Source organism: Equus przewalskii, chromosome 15 (genome assembly GCF_037783145.1).
Source record: "Equus przewalskii isolate Varuska chromosome 15, EquPr2, whole genome shotgun sequence".
NCBI classification, from domain to species: domain Eukaryota; kingdom Metazoa; phylum Chordata; class Mammalia; order Perissodactyla; family Equidae; genus Equus; species Equus przewalskii.
The window spans coordinates 57,829,274-57,853,365 of NC_091845.1; the positions used below are offsets into that span (position 1 = coordinate 57,829,274).

The following is a 24,092-nucleotide window of genomic DNA, read 5'->3' on the forward strand; positions in this document are numbered from 1 at the left end:
AACCAGGCAAGAAAAAAAAATAAAAGAGATCCAAATTGGAAAGGAAGAAGTGACACTGTCACTATTTGCAGATGACATAGTTTTATATATAGAAAATCCTAAAGAATCCACACAAAAAATTTTAGAAATAATAAGTGACTACAGTAAAGTTGCAGGATACAAAATCAACAAACAAAAATCAGTTGTGCATCTATACACTAACAACAAAATACCAGAAAGAGAAATTAAGAATACAATTCCACTTATAATTGCAACAAAAAGAATAAAATACCTAGGAATAAATTTAACCAAAGAGGCGAAAGATCTGTATATTGAAAACTATAAAACATTCTTGAAAGCAATTGAAGACGACACAAAGAAATGGAAAGATATACCGTGCTCTCCGATTGGAAGAATTAACATCATTAAAATGTCCATACTTCCTAAAGCAATCTACAGATTCAATGCAATCCCTATCAAGGTTCCAACAACATTTTTCACAGAAATAGAACAAAGAATCCTAAAATTTATTTGGAACAACAAAAGACCCTGAATAGCAAAAGGAATCCTGAGAAAAAAGAACAAAACTGGAGGTATCACACTCCCTGATTTCAAAATATGCTATGAAGCTATAGTAACCAAACAGCATGGTACTGGCACAAAAGCAGACACACAGATCAATGGAACAGAATTGAGGGCCCAGAAATAAACCCACACATCTATGCATAGCTAATTTTCAACAAAGTAGCCAAGAACGTACAATGGAGGAAAGAAAGTGTCTTCAATAAATGGTTTTGGGAAAACTGGACGGCCACATGGAAAAGAATGAAAATAAATATTAGGGAAAAATGCAAATCAAAATTACAATGAGATTATCACCATGCCCATCAGAATGGCTATAATTAACAAGATAAGAAATAGCAAGTGTCGGAGAGGATGTGGAGAAAAGGGAACTCTCATACACTGCTGGTGGGAGTGCAAACTGGTGCAGCCACTATGGAAAACAGTATGGAGCTTCCTCAAAAAATAAAGAATAGAACTACTATACAATCCAGCTATTCCACTGCTGGGTATTTATTCAAAGAACATGAAAACGTGAATGTGTAAAGATACATGCACCCCTATGATCATTGCAGCCTTATTCACAGTAACCAAGACTCGGAAGCAACCCATCAAGGGCCCACTATTTCTGGGCCCTCAATTCTGTTCCATTGATCTGTGTGTCTGCCCATCAAGGGCTGAATGGATAAAGAAGACATAGTATATATCCACAATGAAATACTATTCAGCCATAAAAAAGATTAAATCCTGCCATTTGCTACAACACGGATGGACCTTGAGGGTATTAGGCTAAGTGAAGTAAGTTAAACGGAGAAAGTCAAACCCTGCACGATCTCACTCATAAATAGAAGATGAAAACAACACCATCAAACAAACACATAAATGCAGAGATTAGATTGGTAGTTACCAGAGAGGAAGGGGTGAAGGAGAAGGGTGAAGGGGTGACCTGGCACATGTGTACGGTGATGGATGGTAATTAGTCTTTGGGTGGTGAATGTGATGTTATCTACACAGAAATCGAAATATAATGATGTACATCTGAAATTTATATAATGTTATAAACCAATGTTAATTAAAAGAAAAGAATAGCAATCAGGAGAACTTGTGGTACTTATATGGGGACCTTCTGTGATGAAGACAGGGGTTGGTAGATTTTTCCATTGTTAAATACCCCCTAGAATGTCTTAGAAGGAAAAGCTTTCTGATGAGGTGCACTTAGGTTGTTGCAGGAGGAGTGAGTGCCTGGCCTCCTGACACATTTAAACTTTGATCACAGAGTCAAAAGAAAGATTCGGATACAAAATCTGGTGAGTGGGTGAATATAAAAGCAGGAGAGGAGAACAGAGATTTCAAGCCCAGGAAATGGAGAAGATGAGATGCATCTGGTGTTTGGGATGTCCCAGATGACTGTGAATGATGAGCCTAGTCTGAGGTGTGAAGGGGCAGGTGCTTCATAAGGCTGTGGATGAGGCTCCAGACAAAGGCCAGGGCTTCCTGGCTTGGCTGTGACTTTGGGAGTTAGTGACATGCCTGTGATGGATAAAAGCTCCCTGTGGAGAGGGTCGAGAATACCATACATCTGCGCACAATTTCAAAATGCTTCTCTTCTATTGTGATTGTGTTGGAGCAACCCTTGCAAGAGGTAAGGTAAGCTTTACAGGCCTTTTTGAGAAAATAGAGTAGCTGAGTGAGGAGTCCAAGGCCACACAGATAGTAAATGACAGGTCAAGAGGGTCTCAACTGGAGACCACACAGCTTTTCCACCTGAAGGTTGACAGCTACAGACTGTAGCATTAACATTGCTACAGTCTTGAACATTTCCTGTTTCATTTGCTCTATCAAAGGAGAATTTTTTTATATGCTAATTTTTTTGGCATAATGTGCTACATGTTCTGTTAGCATTTTAAAATTTCTATTATAGCACATGAGTGCTTTTATGACCACAGTTCCTGAAATAAAACCTTTTCCTCTACTCTAAATATGATCACAAATGAAGAAAGAGTAATAGAAACATTACTGCTACTACCAAAATCTTCCAAATGGCCAAATAATATTAGCTTTTGCTCTCTTTAAGAATACTTCTCCACCATTTGTGTTTTTGCTGACATCTGTCCGAGTTTCTGCCGTTTGTCTAAATTAACTGGAGTGAACAGGATGAGTGTATCACTCCTTTCAAAATCAATGGCATTTTTACAAAAACAAGATAATTTCTATGTAGCATTAGAACTAAAAGTCAAAGTATTATTTTAGATTGCAAGTTGGTCTAGGTTTATGTGTGCTAAAATTATAGTGAGCCCCTAAAAATATTGAAATACCATACTATTCCCACTAATTTTCTTCAATATGTATTAGAGGAATAGAAAGGTTATAGGAAGCCAACTAGCTTGTAAATAGTTCTTACCAGCACTTCCTATCACTTAGCCCTTTAGTATTTCCCATTTGTCAGTAGTACTGCTGGATTGAGAGGAGAGATAGGCAGATATACATATCTACGCACATATATATCTATATATGTATCAGAAGATCTCTCTGTCAGTCTATAGCGATGAGCAATATAAAGTCCTTGCTTTCATGGATCTTGCATACTAGTTAAGAATGACAGACCCTAAACATATAAGTGAATTTGAAATAAATAAAAATAATTTCAGATAATGAAAGATATTAAGAATTAAGTAAATGCAATAGAAGGGTGTTGAAGAAGGGGGCAAATTTTTGATAGTATGGTTAAGAAAGATTTTTATGAAAACTCAGATCATGTCTGGTTTTATATGCCTGGTAGGAGTTTGGCCTTTATTCTTAGTATTTATCAGAAGTTTTTGTAGGATTTTAACCTTATAGGTAGTGATATCTGCTCTAGGGTTTTCAAAGATCGTTTTGGCTCTGGTGTGGAGAATTGTGTTTTAGAGGGAGCCGTGGGAGCAGGGGTTTCCTTAGGAGGGATGGTTCGGGAGACTAGGCGAGTGTTCTTGGTGGCTTGGACTAGGGGGTGGTAGTGGTTGTGTTAATTACCCATCGCTGTGTAACAAATTACCATGAAACTTAGTTGCTGAAAACAACAAACATTTATTTTTCTCACCGTTTCCGAGGGTCAGGAATCCAGGAGCAGCTTAGCTGGGTGGTTCTGGCTCAGGATCTCCCACAGTTTCAGTCAAGCGGTCAGCCAGGGCTGCATCCTCTGGATCCTTGACTCAGGCTGGAGGGTCCACTTCCAAGAAGGCTCTCTCATGGGCTGGCAATTAGTTCTGGCTTTTGTCAGGAACTCAGCCTCTTATCCTCCAGGGTTTCTTTTCTATGCAGCCTCTTCAGCAGAATAGCCTGGACTGTTTTACATGGCTTGGGCAAATATTTCTTAGCTATAACGTCGAAACCATAATGTATAAAGAAAAAAATTAATAAATTGAATTTCATCGAAGTTTAAAACTTCTATTCCATGAAAAAGACAAGAGGCAGACTGGGAGAAAATATTTGCAATTCATGCATAGACAAAGAATTTGTATCCAAAACAAAAACATAAGAAAACAGGCAACCCAATGAAAAAATGGGCCAAATTTTGAAGAGGCTTCATTAAAGAAGACACAGATGGCAAATAAGTAAATGAAAAATGTTCAACATCATTAGTTGTTAGGGAAATGCAAATTAAAGCTATACGGAGCCACTACTACTTACTTATTAGAATAGCTAATTAAAAAAAAAAACCCACAGCACCAAATGCTGGTGAGGATGCAGAAACAGCTAGAATTCTCATGTATTTCTGGTAAGAAAACACTGGAAAAATTTTGGTTTGGCAGTATTTTTATAAAATTAAACATATATTTATCATATGATTTATAATCTCATTCCAAGGAATTTATCAAAAAAATTAAAAATTATGATCACACGAAAATTTGTATGTAAATATTGTACTTAGCTGGATCTCTAGTTTAATCTCGACTCAGAATGGTGGCAGTGGACATCTTTGCCTTGTTTTTGAACTCAAGGGAAAAGCATTCAGTCTTTCAGCATTAAGTGGAAAGTTAGCTGTAGGTTTTTGTAGATGACCTTTATTACATTAAGTAAATGCCCAGCCATTTCTACTTTGCTGAAAGGAATAGATGTTGAATTTTGTCAAATCCTTTTTATACAAAAAAGCTGTTGAGATGAGCATATGATTTCCTTCTTTAATGTGCTGATCTGCTGAACTATATTGATTGATTTTTAAATGTTGAATCAGCCTTGTATTTCAGGTATAACTCCGACTTGGTCATTATGTATTATTCTTTCTATATATGTTTGGATTTGATTTACTCTTATTTTGTTGATTATTTTTGATGGTTATTTTCATGGGGGATATTGTTTAGTCTTCTTGTCTTGTATTGTCTTTGGCTTTGGTATCAGAGCAATGTTGGCTTGATAAAATGAGTTGGGAAGTGTCCTCTCTTCTATTTTCTGGTGGAGTTTGTGCAGAACTGATATTTGTTCCTTAAATGGTTGGTTAGATTTGTCACCTAAATGATCTGGGCCTGAGCTTTCTTTTTGACATATTGTTTCAACAAGAATTTTGGGCTTTAGAATCCAGCAACGCCACATTCACACTTGACTCTTAATTTCTCCTTGGAGACTTTGGGCAAGCCACTTGATATTTTTGAGTCTCAGTTTCCTCATCTATAAAATGAATGGTTGTGAAGATTAAATAATGGTACACATCAGTTGTTCAACGTTATATAAAACTACATTTATGCATGTTAACTTATTCAAATTTTACTAATATACTATACTACCATAATCTTTATTTTACAGGTAAGAAAACTGCTACAAAGGGAGATTAAATAACTTTCCAAGGGTTACTCTGGTAGCACATGATGGAGCCAGGATTTGAATTGAGGCTCTTTGGTCCCAGAGTCCTTGGTTTTAAACACTAAGCTGCACTAACTATAGTAATACCTATTTTTCCAGGATTGCTATGAGTATTAAATTAGGCAATTCATGTAAGCAGCTAAATTTGTGCTAGTTCAAAGTTGTTATTCAGTAAATGAATATTGTTATTAAAATTGTGAATTCTTATTATTTTGAAGTCAAACTACCTTGGAATATTTTCAACCTGAGAGACATTTTAGTATAAATAAATAATCAAATACTCTATTAAAGTTTGTTGCAGTGAAATTCCATAAGCATTTGGTGCACTTTACGAAGTGACGCTCTGAGCTTCAAACCTTATTAGGAATAGCAGCTTGAATTCTTGCCCTGGCCCAGCACTGTCTTTTTGTGTAATCCGGGCAATTAAATCTCCTGAAATGTTGATACATCTGTACAATGAGGATGTGAGAATATCTGTTCCTACCACTTTGACCTAAGTTGTTGAGCAGTTTAAAAAAGAGTAGCATCTGTAGGTGATTTGAAAAGTACAGCTAGTGCTAATATTAAATATAAGTTTTGGTGTTCTAAATTAAAAATCAGAATCCTTTGTCAATATGTAAATATTCTGAGATGATTCTAAATATCATATGTACTGTGATCTAGTACAAATAAATGCCATTTAATTCTAAGTTTTCAGATCTTCATGGTGATGGTTATTCAGGCTTACCTTATTTTTAATTTTTATCTTTTTGGCCGTATGAGGTTATGACTGCTGTATGCCAAAATGTTAGATTCATTCTATTAATTTGAAATTACGAAAGATAACCTAAAAGGTGGAATCACAAGTTCAATAAGCACTTTGCCCTATATTTCAGTCAGCAAGACTTATGTTAGTTTTTTTAAATGGTAAACCTCATTATGTTAAAATATATAGCATAATGGCATATTATATGTAGGCCATGCATTAAGGCTGGGAGTGGTGTGAAAGATTGGCACATGGCGCATTTTGACAAGAGAGTGAAAAAAAGAAAAGCTTTCTATTGTGAACTGGAATGGTTATTGTGCAGAATGTCAAAAGTTTAAGGAACCATGTTAGTTCTGGAAAGTATACTAAGGTTGCTTTGTTTTGTGAATTGCAGCTGACTTTGGCCTCGCAAAGCAAAAACAAGAAAACAGTAAACTCACATCTGTTGTTGGAACAATCCTGTATTCCTGGTAAGGACAACTATTTTATGGCTCGCAACCATCATAGTTAACTGGTTTGGGCTTTGATTTCTTTTCTTGGCTTGCAAAGGAAAGACAATTTTAGAAAAAGAAGCTTATTTAATGTTTTCCTCAATTACTCGGGTAATACACATGTACAGAATTATACATCAATATGTGTGTTTAAAATGACAGTAAAAACAAATTATCTTTTCTTCAAGGTAACTCTGCCCCTCATGAGGAATACTTTTCTTACTTATAAATTGAATGATCCTTCGCACATAGTAGGTGTGCAATGATTGTTGAATGAATCTGTGAATGAACTAGTAGACTTGCTACCCAACATGACACTTGTAACATTTTATTGTACCTATTGCATATATGACTCTTTTTCTCTCTTTCCGCCTATAGACACTCAAGTGCAGAGGGAGGGGTTTTGTGTCCCAATATTTATCCCAGTACCTGGCTAATAATAGGCGCTGAATAAATTTTATTGCTTGAATGAATAAGTGATGACATACGTACTTAGACATATGTTTCCAAGGTTGGTTGCTTCTTGGATAAACGAGTATTTCTGTTTTGATGAATTGAGACACTTGTAACTTCTTTGGCATACTTGGAGGGTTTCTTTTGTAATCCATTAATTGTTTTGAAGTGAGAGCCTTCTTTTGCTGATCACATATCATTTGTCTAAATCTGTTGAAATTAGCAAACAGATGTGGTCGTCAGTCATAGCAGATTTCAGGGAAACTTATGAAATCTCGTTCATGAAAGGTGAGGCAATCAAGACACTTCCCTCTTCTTTTTCAATCTAGTCTATTGTTGTGCAGTTGGGGCCTAGGGATAGAATTCAGAATGAATCTTCTTGAGGGAGGGTGGAAATTATCTGTAAATAACAGCCTCATTTTAAAAATCCCTTTCATGCAAAAATGTTCAGAAAAGTGTTTTTGGAGGGTGAATTTTCAATTATTTTACTGGAAATTCCTCACATCTTTTTTCTTGAAACTAGTTTCATGAGAAGATGCAGAAATTGGTGGCCAGGATAATATTGAACCTTGAAAGCTGCAAGTTTATCTGTACATTTAATCTCTTAACAATAAGGCTGACCCACCCATTTCTTGCTGCTGGAAGAATAATTTTCTTTTGTTTCACTTTGCACTCTTTTTCAGAAATAATGGAAGTTTAATAACAAAAGTATTAAGTTAATCATATATTTGTGAACAGATTTGACTGTCAAACAAATACAGAACAAATAAAATAGGAACTCAAATTTCAGTTGGTCATCCTTGGTATGAGCAGTGTTATTACCAAGACTGTGAATTAAGTTTAGAATTGCTAATATGATATTATTAACTTTTTTTGTGTGTGGGAGGGTGGGTTCAGAGAATCTATAAAGTATGTAGGAAGAAATCTAAAATATGATAACTTTTGTTTTATTAGCCCAAAGACGGATTTATGTTTTCCTTTAATTTTTAAATTAGCTGAAGAGTTAGGAAAGCTGAACCTCCTAATATATTTTAGCTATTATTTCATTTAGGTAAATCATGGTTGTTTTAATAAGATGTACAGTATGTCTTATTACCACTCATCTTTCTATCAAGCCCTTTGTTCTTTTAAATTGCTTTTAAAAAAATTCCTTTCTACTCACTTCTCCCATCTCCCCTAGTTGTTAGAAATGCCCCTTGTGTCATGGGTTTTGCTGTGAACTTATATCCATGAGCCATCTTCTTAGTTTTTGATGCCTTCAGCTTAGCATGGAATTAAGAGAACCCAGTCCTAAATTACATTCCGTTACTTTCTTACATTGGGATTCTCTAGAAGAAGACCCAAAGACAAGGATTCAAGTGACAGAGTTTATTTGGGAGGTGGTCTCAGGAAACACTGATAGGAGAGTGGAGAAATGAGACAGAGAAGGGAAAGCAGCCAGTATAGGGAACATTAATGATCAGATTCATAGATTATTATCTGGGATATAGTGCAGGAGATGTTTCAGTGTTGTCCTATATGCCAAATGAAGGTTGGAGGTTTTTAGTTTTGTTTTTTTCCCCCGCAATCTCAAGTGAGAACACTTGTGATTGGCTGAGAGCTGCTCCTGGAGTGAACTCCCAGGCACTTCTGGGCTGCCTGGGGTGGGCTGGGAGAAGGCCCTTGGGCAGAAAGTCACGGGACATGGCTTACAATATGATGCCAAGGACTTGCACTGGAAATGTCAGTAGGAGGGGACCTGGCCAGGGTCTTGACATCGTTGACTAAATAATCTCTCAAGTTCTCATTGTTCCAAATTTAAGACATTTCCTAATAAATTTTTTGACTTGTCCAGTTCCTTTTGAATTTTCTATATCCTTATTTTGGGGTTTTCTCTGAGTTTGTGAATTGGACAAAAATAAATTTTTTTGTCCAATTGGACAGATATCTTTCCTAGTCCCTGCTTTGAGTCTCACACCTTCATGCCTTTTCTTGAATTGTCCCTTTAGACATCCCCAGGGTATTTCCCTTCAAATTTGTGTAATCCTTCTGAGCTTCTCTGAGCCCATTATATGGACCTGGGGTGCCTGTGTCTGCCCTCCATGGTCCCCAGAGTTTGATGAGTTTGATGTTCCCATGCCATTTTGCTCTTTCCTTTGCCTCCTCAGCTATTAACTTATTTAGTGGAAGAAAGTTCTCTTTATCAACTCTTGTAGAAAGTGACTCAGAGCATTCTTTAATCTGTATCTCAGCTGCCTAATAAATGGTTTGTGGGCACGTCGCTGGACTGATTGTACTAGAACGGAAGGTCAATAAAAGTTCCTTTTCTTCATCTGATTTGAGTCATTATCAGGCAGGTCTTTGTTATCCTTCTCAGGGAAAACAATCTCCAAATACGATCCTTGGTTCGATTTTTTATCTCTATGTCTTACTCCAATTCCTGAGTTCAAAACTGCACACCATCTTTAACTGCATTTTCACTGTAGGTTTTTGAGTTTGAAGCTCTGAGAAACACTTTAGGCTACTTCCTTAGGGAACATATATTGGAGATTTCTGGATAATAGGTAAGTATGATTTAATGAAAATTGGAAACTTTGGCTAATCCTGGAATGGGAATTCTTTGAGACATTATTGCTTAGTGTAATTCCATTCATATTATGACATTAGATAATTAAAAGAAAAGCTGGTGAAGTTTTCATTGCAAGGATCCAAATAAACCTATAGGTCAAGCCGGACAAGCAGAGACAAAGTGAGGCATGCCCAACTATTGACTGTATGTACCTCTTAGTTCTTAAGAAAGCTGTGATACACTCAAAACTCTCAAACTCTTAAATGGCTTAAGACACTTTGGTAGCTTCTAATTGCTCACAATGTAAAGACCAAGTCCTCAATATGGCTACAAGCATACAACCTTGCATGGTTTAGCCTCTGCCAAGTCATCCAGCTTTACCTCAATCCAGACTTCACTCTAGCAGTTCCTGGCTGTTCCATCTGTGCTCCCTCTCACCACAGGGCTTTTGCACATGGGCTCCCTTTGTCTGGAATACTTTTTCCACTTGTCATCTGTTTAACTCTTACTCATTGCTCACCCCTCAGCTGGAATGTAGCCTCCTCAGGCAAAACTCCCTAGATAGAGGTCATGTTTCCCCTGGTTTACACACACTCTATTCCCTTTTCCTTCACAAAGTTGAGTTTTTCATTTATTTTGTGATAGCATTCGTACACCACTGTCTCCAGCACTGAGCCCAGAATCTGGTATCATATAGACTCACCAGAACTATTTACTGTATGAGTGATCCAATACTTGCATGATCATGAACAGTACCTGAAATGGTGTCCTATAAAGAAAATTCCTCCTTTCTGCTGTAACAAAGTTTTCATCCCCTATCGCTCTCCCATTCTGCGGGTCCTTCACATCTCCAAAATGCCCCTACATGGAATGCTCTCCTTCCAGAGAGCCGCAGAGTGGACTTGCTTCCTTCCTTCTGGTCTCTGCGTAAATGTTGCTTCTGTAGAGACATTTTCCTGATCACCTGCCCCAAATAGCAGCCTCCTTCAGACACTATCCCTTTACCTTGCTTTGTTTTTTCATAGCACTTGCTTTTATCTGACATTATGTTGTATTCTAATTGGTTTATCATGTGTCTCTCCCACTAAAACACAAACCCCACAAGAGTAGGGCTGTTGTCTGTTTTGTTCGCTGTTGTTGCCCCAAGACCTAGAGGAGCAGACAGCCAGAATCCTAATAAATAGTTTGAGTTATTAGCATGAAAACAAGTCATTCTGGTTTTCTTATTCATTTGTCTGAAAATGTCTTTTTTAAAACTTTATTGAGGAGCAAATGAGAATAATCGACAAATATAGTTGTATATATTTAAAGTCTGCAACATGATGATTTGATAGGTATATACATCATGGGATGATTACCAAGATCAAGATAGTTAAAACACCCATCACCTCACATGCTTAACTCTTTTGTTGTTGTTGTTGTTGTAAGAATGCTTAAGATCTACTTTCAGCAACTTTTAAGTATACACGACTATATTATTCACTATAGTTACCATGCTGTACATTAAATCCTCAGAACTTCTTCTTATCTCTGAAATTGTGTATTCTGACCAACATCTTCCCCATTTCCCCCCCCTCCAGCCCCTGGTAACCACCATTCTGCTCTCTGTTTCCGTTCTACTCTACGTTTTCTTTTTTTTTCGGTCCTTCTCTGTCTGCTTTATTTCACTCAGCAGAATGTCCTCCAGGTTCATCCATTTTGTTACAAGTGCCAGGATTTCCTTCTTTTTTATGGCTGAATAATATTCCATTGCATATATATACCACATTCTGTGTTTTAATGTGATTAAAAATCCACTCGCATGTCTATCATTCTTACAAGCACTAATATATCTTTGAACTTTTCTGACTTTTGCCTCAGTGAAGCCTGGAGTGAATGTTTATAGTTTGAAACAGTAAGCACCTTGGTGCCAGGATCTGTTTTATTTTTTTTCCATTTATTTGCTTTATCTTTATATCTTCCTTAGTTACCAGAACAGTGAATGATAGGATCAAGTAGGATGCTGTCATTTTTTAAAAATAAAATGTGGAACGATTATAAGTTACTGAGACAAGTATTCTTCTGTGACTGATAGTCTGGCCCTGAAGGAAACTGATAAAGAGGAATTTTCAAAAATAAGAGTATAATTGGGAAAGGAAGGTAATATTGACAGGCAGGTTTGTAGGGTCATTATTGAGAGCACAGGCTCTGGAATCAGACTATCTGGGTTTAAGTCCTAGGTCTACTGTTGAGAGTTATAAATACTGAACTTCTCTGTGCCTCAGTTCCCTCGTTGGTAATCTGGAGATATTAATAGTGCTCCCCGCCTAGGATTGTTGTGAGACTAAGCGAGGTAATGTGTGTCAAGTGCGTGGAACAGTGCCTGGCTGGCATATGGTAAGCATTCATTAGATAATAGTGGTTGTTATTTGCTGTTAGTCTAAAGTTTGAAAGGATAGTGCTCATTTGAATCTATAAATTGTATTGTGTCTAAGAATCAGAGTCACTTCTTAATAGTCTCAAGAGAGAAGAGTTACTTCTGCTGTTCTTGTTTATAGCTCCTTCTCCCTCCCTCTCTCTATATTTGCTCCCTGGATGGCTGTTTTTGTCACTAGTAGGGTAGGATTTTTCTAGCGGCCGGGCCCAAGCAGCTGAGGAGTGTGCAAGGGAAGGAAGATACTCTTGGCGTGCTAAGACGGGGAACCTAAAGGACCAGAACTTTCCATAGTGATGCCTTGAACAGGTGGGACAGGAAGGTGCTTTTGCCTGAAATTGCTTCTATTTATGGCTTCTCCATGGCCCAGCAAGATACGATTTACCTAAATACTAGCATCCCTCTCTGCGCCCAGCCCCCTGAGGCTCTGTAAACACACAGGCTTACACAAGAATTGTTTTATTACATCATCAGCTTAGGTGAGGTAGGAGGGGATTTTGAGTGAACTCAGGATTTAGTTGCACAAATTGAACTCTAAATACATCTTAAAGACTCAATGGAATAGATCCCATGGTCTATGAATTTAAATAGAAGCTCCTAAATAGAAACTACCAGAGAGTATATATTAATGATGCTCTACCCCATAATGTCTAGCATTGTGTTGCCAACCACGTATTTTTATTTATCAAACACTTGGATAGAGTTCACTAAGTAGCAGGCACTGTTCTAAGTGCTCTATAAATATTGAGCCATTTAATCCTGCAACCTCCTTTTAGATGGGTGTGACTATCTTAAGTAGTCATTAGGGAGGTTAGGTGATCTTGGCCAAAATCACTCAGCTAGGAAGTGGAGGAGCTGGGATTCAAATCCAGACTCCAGGACTGTGTGTTCTTAACCACTCTGCTCTGCTGCCTGCTAATTGAATAGTAAATCATTGGTAGACTGAACTTATGTGTCAAGAATCGGAAATACTGCACTGTGATTGATGTCTGCCTCAGGGATATTGTGATTTGCTCTTCAGAATGTATCTATTCCAGGTAGTCCTTATTATACATTTATTATTTATCAAGTTTTACTTTAATTAAAAATTCTTGTTTTAAATTTTCCTAAATTTCACGGTTGTTTTCTCATTATCCAACACTTTTTAAAAATTTTAGATGCTTTAAATACTAAAGCAGACTTAATAATGTCCAGAGACACTTTCTGAATTCAAAATGAAAAGTTAGAGAGTTTCTGGAAAAGAAAAGAAAAATTCCAAGCTAGGAACACTTAGAGCTTCACATACTTTTGATGTTGTAGTGTCTTTGAAACTGCTAACACTACAGGAAGTGTATGGATGGAAAAAAAAGGCGCATTATAGAATATAATTAGGATATGCTAGTTTTCATTTTGTGTGTCTCTGGCAATGTTAAACACTTGGATTAGCCAAGTCTGAATATAGATGTATGGTGCCATGTACATTATGGATTTTTCAAAGTCTGATTTTTTCTAAACGCCCCACTAGCACAAAAAGCAAAAGAAGGAGCTGAGACTGATTTTGTCAGTGGAAGCCATCCCGTCTTTATAAACAACTAGTAATTCCAAATCACTTATCTTCCATTTCTACATCTTTTTTCCTTACCTTTTTAGACTTTATTTATTTACTTGTAATTTTATTACTATTATTATTATTATTTTTCTGAGGAAGATTCACCCTGAGCTAACATCCATTTCCAATATTCCTTTTTTTGCTTGGAAGATTTGCCCTGAGCTGACACCTGTGCCAATCTTCCTCTATTTTGTATGTGGGTCACCACCACAGCATGGCCACTGACAAGCGGTATAGGTCCATGCCCGGGACCTGAAGCCGGGCCGCTGAAGCGAGCATGCTGAACTTAATCACTAGGCCACAGGGCTGGCCCCTTTAGTCTTTATTTTTACAAGTAAACATGGGTCTGTAAACAATGGATTTCTTTCTCTATGTTTATTCTAGTTATTTGTATAGTTTGTCATTTAAAATATCTGTTATCCAAGTTGTTATATGGAATATTCCACATTTCCTATTAGAAGGAGATGTGAGAGTGAATACAGAATGATCAGATGTCTTACTTTAACATATTTTTCTGAGGGGGATGGTTTGACCAAAAGAAATGCCCTCCTGTACTTAACACAAATTAATTTATTGAATAATTAAGAAATTAGAAGAATTATTTGATGTTGAGTATATATATATTTTGGTTATCTATTGTAACAGAGAAAATCATCCTGAAATTTAGTTACTTAGTAGCAGTTTGTGTGGGTTTGCTAGGCAGTTTCTCTATTGGTTCCTCTGGGCTCACTCGTATGGATGCATTCAGCTGAATTATTGGCTCAACTGGAAGGTCCAGGATGGCCTCACGTATCTGGCAGTGGGTGTTGACTCTTGGCTAGGGCTCCTTGGATCTCCTCCAGGTAGCCTTTGCTTTACACGACTGTTTTGGAGCAGCATTCCAAGAAGGCGAAAGTGGAAGCTGCAAGGTCTCTTAAGGGCTAGCCTTGGACGATATTTAACATCCCTCCTGCCACATTCTATTGGTCAAAACAAGTTCAGGCCACTCCAAATTCAAGGGATGGGCCAAGAAGTACATTTGCTTTTAGGTGGAAGGAGGTACACAGAATTTGTGGCCATATTCAGTGAACCAAAATGTAGCATTGAAAATGTAACCAAAATGGAGCAAATGTAGTTCAGTCAAAAATAAGCATAATCTCCGAAGTGGCTCCTGGAGTTAAGAGCTATGATACAAAGAAATACTCTATTTTAAACACTACCAGTTGGCACTTCAGCCCCAAATCTGCTCAGAATGAAGTGTGGCAACCTGGATCCAATCAGGAGATAGAAATGACACAGTGGGTGAAATGGGGCAAGTTTAATAAAGAATGAGTAGCTATAATAAAACAGTAGCTATAGGATATAAGGAAACTCTGCGTGGTATCTCCAGGCTGAGGGAGAGCATCCAAGGAAGGCCAGACTTGGAAGAGGTAAGGTTCAGCCCACTGGACAGCAGAGAAGTAGGCTGGATGGGCCAGGCTGGAGCTGGTCTGGAGCTGCTAGGCAAGCAGGAAGCAACCCTCTGCAGTACAGGTTGAGGAGCAGGGGATCAGCACCCCATGGAGTGGGCATCTATACTTACTAAGCTCGGAATGCATCCTGGAGAGCCAGGAGGCAGCTGGGCCCACTCCCCAGAGACTGAGACACTGGCAGCAGCCATTATTGTGACCTACTCTGCATGTGCTGACACGAGGCTGCTAGGACCATAGCAGGAGTTTGGCTTCTATGGGGGTAGAATGCCTTTAGGGTTCAAGGGCCACAGTGTTGGAGTGAGTCTAGGCACTGCACAAGCAGTGCTTCAGAGGGTGCAGCCTGTGTGGGGGCTCTGGTTTCTGTGTTGAGGGGGCTGCAGAAAGGTGATCAGCAGCCTGAGGCTGCAGTGTTGCAGAGGGACAGTGTTCCAGGCCTGTGGCTGGGGCAGGCTCTACTGGATAGTCTTCTGCCTATACTGCGTACCGCTGGCCCATGCCAGAAAGTGCAGGAAGCCTCTTCCTCCTGCAGTGTCCCTCTAGCACCATCTACAGAGAAAGCTTAACATGATGCTCACTTTAAAGGAGAAATACTTAAAGGAATTCTGTCTTACTGAAGGGTGCTTTGGGAGCTAGGAGGCATTAAATTGATAATTGACACGCTGAGTAAGTCCAGGGTTCGGCCCAGCACACCCATGGACGGGGCACTAGTAGAATAGGGCCCACCTGCTGTGGTGTCCTCGAGGGCTTTGTTGCCTCCTACAATAGGTGTTTTATTTCTCTGTGCCTCCAGCACTGGTATGTCTCCAGACTGACTTTTGCATTGTGAAAATGAAATTTTCTTTCAGTTGAACTCTGAATATACCCAGCATATTTAGAGGAGAGCAGGAGCTACAGTTTGGCTGGGTTGGGATTTATGTTGAGATAGTGGCAGACCTGGAATTTTCCTCTTGGCGTTATAGAGCCACTGAGTATCTCTCAGCCTGACAGTCATTTAATGGAAGTGCTGTTTTTCGGAAGATCTGCAGAATGAACCGGAGAAAGGGAAGGCACGAGAGGTGAATATGTCCATCACTTTACTGTCCCTTCTGTAGATATCCCAGCACTACTTGTCAGGAGCAGATGACTTAGTCCTTTCCTACAAGGAGAATTCAATTTAATTTGGGGTGGAGAGATACATACACACGTAAGTATCAATCAAGAGTAGAAGGATCAAGGATTAGAAAACCATATGATGCTTGTCTGAGCCTCCAATGGTGCACACAGAAAGTCTCCAGGAATAGCACAGAAAGCCAGGGGTAGAACAGGGACCTGCCAGTGCTGCAGAACTTGAGGGAAAGGCCCGTGGACTGCAGTGGACACTATGCTTTTCTGTGTAATGATCGTGCCGTATTCTACGTACCACATAAGGATTACACGAAGTGGCATATTTTCCTCCCATTCAGACATTTAGACAGTACTTGCTTGGAAGTGAGTCTGGCTGATTGATAAAATGGTAACAGGTCAGAAGGGAAGAAAGAAAAGATAACAGTGTTGAGGGTAAACAGAGAAAGGGAAGAGTGGGGGAAATCAGAGAATTTAAACAACTAGGAAATATGAAGGCCAAATTACCATGTCAGAGGTAAGGGAATTAGAGAAACCTTTTAGTTATTTTGCAATGCTACGTTCAATTTGTCTTGTTCTTAGGAATGTTGCCCCAAATGACCTTACCGATCATGCATCTCTTTACGTCAATTTATTTCATAACTTATTTAGCTAATGTTCATACTCTACATTATTGTTAATGTTTTAAACTTAATTCCAATGATTAATTTTTCAATCTTGGCATTTCAGAATCCCATAACAATCTTAGGAGAGGCAATAGCACAATGCCAATAAAAGAAAACCTTCTTTTGAAGTACCAGAAATTGTTTTCTCTAAAATAGCAAGATAATAGTTATAAATCCAAAACTTTGAAATTGAAGCTGCCCTTTGGGGAAGGAATTTTTTTTTTTTTTTTTTAAGATTTTATTTTTTCCTTTTTCTCCCCAAAGCCCCCCGGTGCATAGTTGTGTATTCTTCGTTGTGGGTTCTTCTAGTTGTGGCATGTGGGACGCTGCCTCAGCGTGGTCTGATGAGCAGTGCCATGTCCGCGCCCAGGATTCGAACTAACGAAACACTGGGCCGCCTGCAGCGGAGCGCGCGAACTTAACCACTCGGCCACGGGGCCAGCCCCTGGGGAAGGAATTTTTAAAAAAATACACAGAAAAACAAAACAATAAACTGTCAATCTGTGACAATATTATGGCCTACAGTAAAATGTCAAAGTAAAGATTAGAAAATGTGAACTATATGTAACTTTGATACACGCTGGCAACACTCAACCATTTCAAAACCTTTTTCACAGAAAGGGATACTTCCAGGATCCACGTCTTTGGTGGGTTAAGTTCTGAAGATGTGTATAGATTGCCTAATTTCCTCTTAGTGCTCTGGGGTTTCAAGAAGGCCTGGTCTAGTCCCTGTAAATCATCTGCCTCTCAGTCTACCCAGCTCCCTCACCTTATTTCCTCTGAATTCATTTATTATTTTTATAACAAAGCCTGTTTCATCCATAAACTTAATAAACAGTGCCCCAAACAGCAGCAGGGAGAGAAGTAATGAGATGTCAGTGCGTTTGCCCGCAGGGCTGTCCCTCCCCTCAGGAGCCAATATGACACAGTGCAGACTCTAGAACTGGATTGCCTCGGTTTAATTCAGGCCCTATGCCTTCCTGTTCAACTTTGGGCAAGAAACTTAATTTTTCTGGGTCTCAATTTCCATATCTGAAATGGGGCAGAGGGTGGTGATAATCATAGTTCCTACCTCATAGGGTTGTTAGGAGAATTAAAAAAATAGATAGGTAGGTAGGTGGATAGACAGATAGATAAATGGATGGATGAACGGATGGATAGATAGATAGGTAGGTAGGTGGATAGCAAAAGCATCTGGAAAATAGCAGGGATTCAAAAAACATTAGCTGTTGTTATGCTGGGAACAACAGCCTCATTCTTTAGGAAAACATTTCTTCTCCCCTACTCCACTCTAAGTATGAAGGTTGGTAATTTCCATTGCTTTAGAAATCCTACGTCCCTGGCCATGTGTGGCCTGCCCAGACTTGGCACTTGTCCCAAGGTAGGCCAGTCCAAGCACTCACACTCATGTTGGCAAAAATGACAGGAGCACGAATGTTTCCCTGATTCAAGCTGACCCAATTAGAATGCTTTCCTGAGAATGTTGAGCTGGGCCTCAGCAAAGAGATGAAGCTGGGAGGGGAAAGGCCCAGGAATGCTTGGCAGCTGTGTTTGTGGCCATGGAGGAGGTCAGTCTGAGAAAATGAGGCCAACGCTCGGGGAGAATGAGAGAGAGAGAGCGCTCTGGCAATGTCCAGCCCCTCGATTCCATTTTCCCCAAGACCCAGCTGCCGCTTGGCACCCCCTGCACGTACAGAAGCCTGTCAATAAATTCCTCTGTTGGTCCATCCTTGCTGGGTTTCTTTCACTTGTCTCTTAGGTTGGGTTGCCCTAAAAGCTCACCCTGAGGCAAAGATTCAAGTACAAGTGGTTTATTCTGGAGGGGATCCAAGGAAACAAGGGTAGGGCAGTGGGGAGGTGAGACAGGGAAGGGAAGGCAGCAGACAAAGAATTTCTTGGGGCGAGTTACCATTGTGGGCTCCCGGAGCTCAAACCTGCAGGAGCCAGTTCAAACAGATGACTCAAAGATCTCACCCAAAAGGAGAACGTGGGATGGTTATACATCAGCTCTTCCCCATCACTGGGGTGGAGGAATTCCCTGACACTTCAGGCCTGTCATGTGCAGGCAGAGAAGGCCCAGGGGGTTAAAAAAAATCCTCAGACAAATGTGCAAACGGTTGGAATTCAAGCCAGGGTACTTTCAAGACATAAGGGTGAGGGGATGCGGGCAGGGCACGTACAACGTCTGCTTCGACTTACCAGGGACAAAGCTCTGACGGGTGCATTACAGACACTTGCAGCATGACCGCAAAGTGTGCAAGCCAGGCAGAAGATGTACGTCTGATCCTCTTCTGTTCTCTCAACAAATCTAAATTTCTCTCAAGTTCTTCTGGACATATTCTTCTCTGTTGATAGTTGGAAGTCACTAAAGAAGTCCGTGACAGCTGTTTTTAGATTTTCCTCATAGTTAGATGGAGTTGAGAATTTTTTTCAGTTTCACCCAAAGAGACTTTCTGCCTCCCTGTGGTTCTGGGCTGCCACTGCCTGCACTGACTTTGCAAATAAGATGGCAATATGAGGCTGATGATGTAATGATCATTTAACAGTAGATGTGATAGTATTAACTGTAAATCAGAAGCAGGTAGGGATCTTTACCCCGTGAGAGTGTCTACTAGCTTGCATAAAGATTGTCAAAAGTTTACCTGCAAGCTGCTTGACTGCTTTTTAAAAAATCAGTCTTTTGTTAAGGAGCAAGACTACACATTTTTATGTGACTTTATAATTAGAGAAAGACATTTGTATAATTATATACTATAATTAAGAGACTGCTTTATCCTTCTTTGTGAAATCACCATAATTACTTTGTTTAGTTATGTACTTAAATTTTAAAAGCTGGGAATACTTAGCTTGAATAAAAATACAAAATGTGTGATGCTAACTTATATGCCAGCTATTTCTTTTTCAAATCGTATTAGAAACAAGCAAATGACAGTTGATGTACAATGAGAAATTTCAGGGCTATTGGATCTGGATTTAATTTGTGTTTGTGACTCAAAGTAGGCAGTGCCTGATAATCATTTGATGGTGTAATCATTGGGTGAATGTAATCCATTTGTTTAATTGCCCAGACTCCTCACTGTAGTTACAGTTAATTGGTTCTCATTACGTCCTCTTAAAAGAGACCGTAAAGCAGTAGGATTCGAGAAACCTGAAAAAGAACATCTAATCCATGTCCTTTCTTGAAGCTAAGACCTAACAAGTGCTTATCTGCTCATTTTTCACCATCTTCATGACAGCTTAAAGGGGAAAATGTCTCCAGGGAAGGAGATTTATAAATTCTTTTCATTGTTTTGGGCCCATGGCAATTTCTATAGCCAGAAAGCCAAAAAACCAAAACTCTTCTTATGTCTAATTGAAATTAGACTTGAAATTCTTTTTGGATTTTAGTGACTGAGCAAAGCAGTCAGTCGCTATCCACCATTTAATAATTCTCCATGTAGTGAAAGATTCTTTTAAGTCTTTTCTTCTAAATTTCTTTCCTCTTTCTTCATAGTTCTAACCCTTTCATTCAGATTCCTAGGTATTCCACAAAAAGATCTGTTTATACAAAACCTTCCCACGTTTTAGGAAAGTCACATGAATTCATCTGATGAATGGGAATTCAAGTTCCTTTTTAAAAATGCAATTCAGTGCTGCATTTTTCATTCAGATATACGTATTTTCTCATATAAGGGCTGATATACTTCAGGACTGAAGAAGCAAGTTAAAATTTCAAATGTCCCCCGGAGATTTTCCAGTCTGCCTTCCCTTGCCTGCCTCCTTCCCCGTGATTACCCTCACCGCGAATCCCGGAGCTTCCCTATGCAGCTGGACTTCAGGCAATTTAGAAAGAATTTGATTGAAAGCAAATTCTTTGTGGTGACAATGTAATCAAAGTGATGAAATTACTATAAGTTTCTCATCACTGATTTTTAGAATCTATTGTTAATTTCCAGAAATTTTTACATTGTTTTTGGACACACGTACATTTTTACTTATATTGATTTTTTTCTTTTTTTCCCCTGTGTACTTGATATTTTATTACGTGGTTCATTTGCAGCTATTGTGGCTATTGTACAGCGAAATGAGGGCTGGTTTGGTTGGTTAGGTAAATAACGGTAAGTGCTACTATAGTAATGTATTTGTTGACCAAGAAGCATATCCACGATATATTTTTAAGTAAAAAGCTAGGTTACCAATAGTATGTATATTATGATCCTATTAAAAAAAAGAATTATCTGAAAATATTGTCAAATCTGGCAGGCATCATGAACTAAAAGTGAATTTGAAATTAAAGGATGAGAAGGATAAACAAAACAAAAAGCAACAAAACCCCCAATCCCCAAAAAGCTCAAAACTTGTCAATTAAAGTTTCTTCTATTGTTTCTTTATCACAAAAGTAGCATATTCTCCTTGCAGAAAATAAAGAAAAAATTCCCTTTAAGAGCACGCAGAATCCTACCACCTCAGAGAGGGGAAAAGCTCACAGAAAATGATTTGGTGTCCCAATTTCAAATCCTTTCCTATGTAAACACACACACACACACACACACACATACATACACACACTGGTATTGATGAATACTTTTCTGTATCTTCAGTTTTAATATCTGTATTGTGTTCTATTATCTGGATAAGTCATAATTTATTCCTCCGGTCTCCTTTTTTAAGACATCCAAATTAAATTTCCAGCATCTCCTTAATTCATACAACACAGGGCATGTATAATTGGCTAAAAATCAGTTAGAAATAACAAGTCAAAAAAGTTTTTTTTATAGCAAAATGATTATCAATATGTGGAAAATCCAATGACAGGGAATATTCACTGGTAACCAGTTTCTTATTGTCTCAAAGAAATTTTCATTTTCACCAGAATTTCTTCTTAACCATTAAAATAAGAATAGAGAGAAGTTCTTATGCCTTTATATGTTTCAGCATCAGAGTTTCAGGTAGATCGGTCTTAACTCGAATTCTTTTTGACCAAGTAGTTTTTGACCAGATTGTCTGCCACACTGTTCTACATTCAAGAGTGTCCAAGGGCCACTGGCAGAGCAGCCAAGCCTGTGGCACTTCTCTGCTTAACAGGACCTTTCCTCCTATTCTGTTCGTATGCAATTAACAAAAGATGTTCATTATTTTCTGTATATGCTCTGGTCATGTAAGTAAAATTATTTTTCCTGGGGTCTGGGTATCACCTATCTAGTGATATATATTTTCAAGTTTTGTACTAATGAATTAATGGCAAATAATGTGTTTTGATGGAATCAAGTATTTATCTTGAACCCCCTCTGCTGCTATGTTGACGGAGAATAGCAGAGCAAACCTGGTGAAGGACACAAGTAGTTGAAGCAGCTGCAAGCGATTAGTGAAACGGGAAGTCAGTGTGTGGGGAGGCCTTGTGAGGAGGCCGTCCTCATTTGGCTATGAGTAAGGTTTGGATTAATGGAGGGAGGACTTTCAACTTCAACCTTTACACTGAGGACCTTGCTCCCTACTTCACTGAGAAAGTAGGAGCTCGCAGAAGAGAACTTCCATAGGCTGTGCTTCTGTGTCTTCCCACCTACCCGTTCCTGCCTCCCTGTAGTGGTCCTGCTCTCATGTGACTCTGCTTCCACAGTCCTAGAGAAGGCCACCCTCCCTCTGTGTCTCAGCTTCCTCCAGGGCACCACTCCAGCTATTCTCTCCTCTCAATTCTGCATCATTAATTTCTCCACCTCCACTGGCTCATTCCAACAATTTATTAGCATACTGTCCTTGTTCCCATCTTAAAAAAACAAGCAAACAAATAGTTACTCTTCTCTTTCTCTTCCAACTACTGACCCCCTTTTCTCTGTCCTTTTTTTCTCTTTCTCTCTCTGTTTTTTCTCCTCAAAGCTCCAGTGCATGGTTGTGTATCCTATTTGTAAGTCCTTCTAGTTCCTCTATGTGAGCAACCACCACAGCATGCAACTGAAAGATGGGTGGTGTGCTTCCACAACTGGGAAATGAACTCAGGCCACTGAAGTGGTGAGAGCACCGAACTTTAACCACTAGGCCATCAGGACTGGCTCTTCTCTGTACTTTTATAGCAAAACTCTCTGAAAGAGAGGACTTGGCATATGGTAGGTGTTCAGTAAATACTTGTTCAGTGAATGAATGAATGAAAGCACTTAAGAGAGGACGGCATTTGTAATAATCCAGGTGTGGGCTATTTGGACCTGCTGTTAATGAGAATAAAAAAGAAAGAGGATATGGGAGAAGGAGCCATATGAGAAATCCCGATACCTTCCTCTCAATTTTGTTGTAAACCTAAAACTGCTCTTAAAAAAAAGTCTTAAGAAAAGCGGAGGAGGTAGGATATAAATTTCAAAAGAAATATTTAAAAACCTTAGTGACTTATTGTATATATATGTAGCATAGAAGAGGAAATAACCCATAATTCTAGGAGTCTATGTTTTCTAGTAAGATTAATTGGTAGTGTGATGGATGGATACACTTGATACAAGTGATTTGTTTTCTTTCTTCAAGTATTTTCATTTCCGTCTTTTCATACATCTTTTCTTGTAAGAATAAAAATCCTATCATCTTGATATTGCAGATGCTTATTGGCCAGGTATTGATCTCTTCTAAGATTTGTAACTAATGGTTGGTGAATAACATTGAGCCCAACTGGAATTTGCTTCTGTTCACTTTGAGTTTTAATTACTCCGTTGAGTTGGCTGAGGACTAGAAAGAGGTGACCCAGAAAGCATTAAAAAGCATTTAGCCCACTTTGTCTAGGGCATCCCAAATTGTTACCGTGACCCCAGCAGCAGCTGTTGGGTCAACTCACGAAATAGCTAGTGCTCACCCCCAGGCACAGACTACCTGGGCACAAGATGTCCTTGGCAAGAATTCCTCAGTAGGTAGATTGTTTCCCTACTCTCACTTTCTCTTCTGTCTTTCTTTTTTATTTGGAGTCATATTTTATTTGGTTTGGGACAGTTTCTCAAACAGATATACAATGGACATTTGTCATATTTTCTGGCTGTCCAGATGACCTTATGAACACATTTCCGATATTTTGGGGGATTTCCCGCTTTATGAATATCCTCTCCTTAAGCAAGTCAGAATAAAAGTGTGTTTTCATAACCTCCCTTGCAGCTATAGCACACCATGTGGTTTAGACTCTATCATTCAGGTAACCTCAGCAAGACTTGGGTTTGTAAGCGAGAAATAGGAGAGCATGTGTGTTAGGCAGAGTCCATTTGGAAGAACGACAAAGTTGGTGGTGGTAGAAGATGGTGGTGTTGGTATCCTGGTATCT

At 38.9% G+C, this 24,092-nt stretch overlaps 1 protein-coding gene across 17 annotated transcripts in view; it reads left to right on the forward strand.

Moving 5' to 3' along the window:
• Positions 1-24,092, forward strand: part of NEK10 (NIMA related kinase 10) — a 217,163-nt gene that overhangs the window by 86,354 nt on the left and 106,717 nt on the right. For all 17 annotated transcript variants that reach the window (XM_070577417.1, XM_070577420.1, XM_070577424.1 and 14 more), the window contains one exon: positions 6,513-6,588. In XM_070577417.1, coding sequence (XP_070433518.1) covers positions 6,513-6,588 — 76 coding nt within the window. The remainder of the gene's footprint in view (positions 1-6,512; positions 6,589-24,092) is intronic.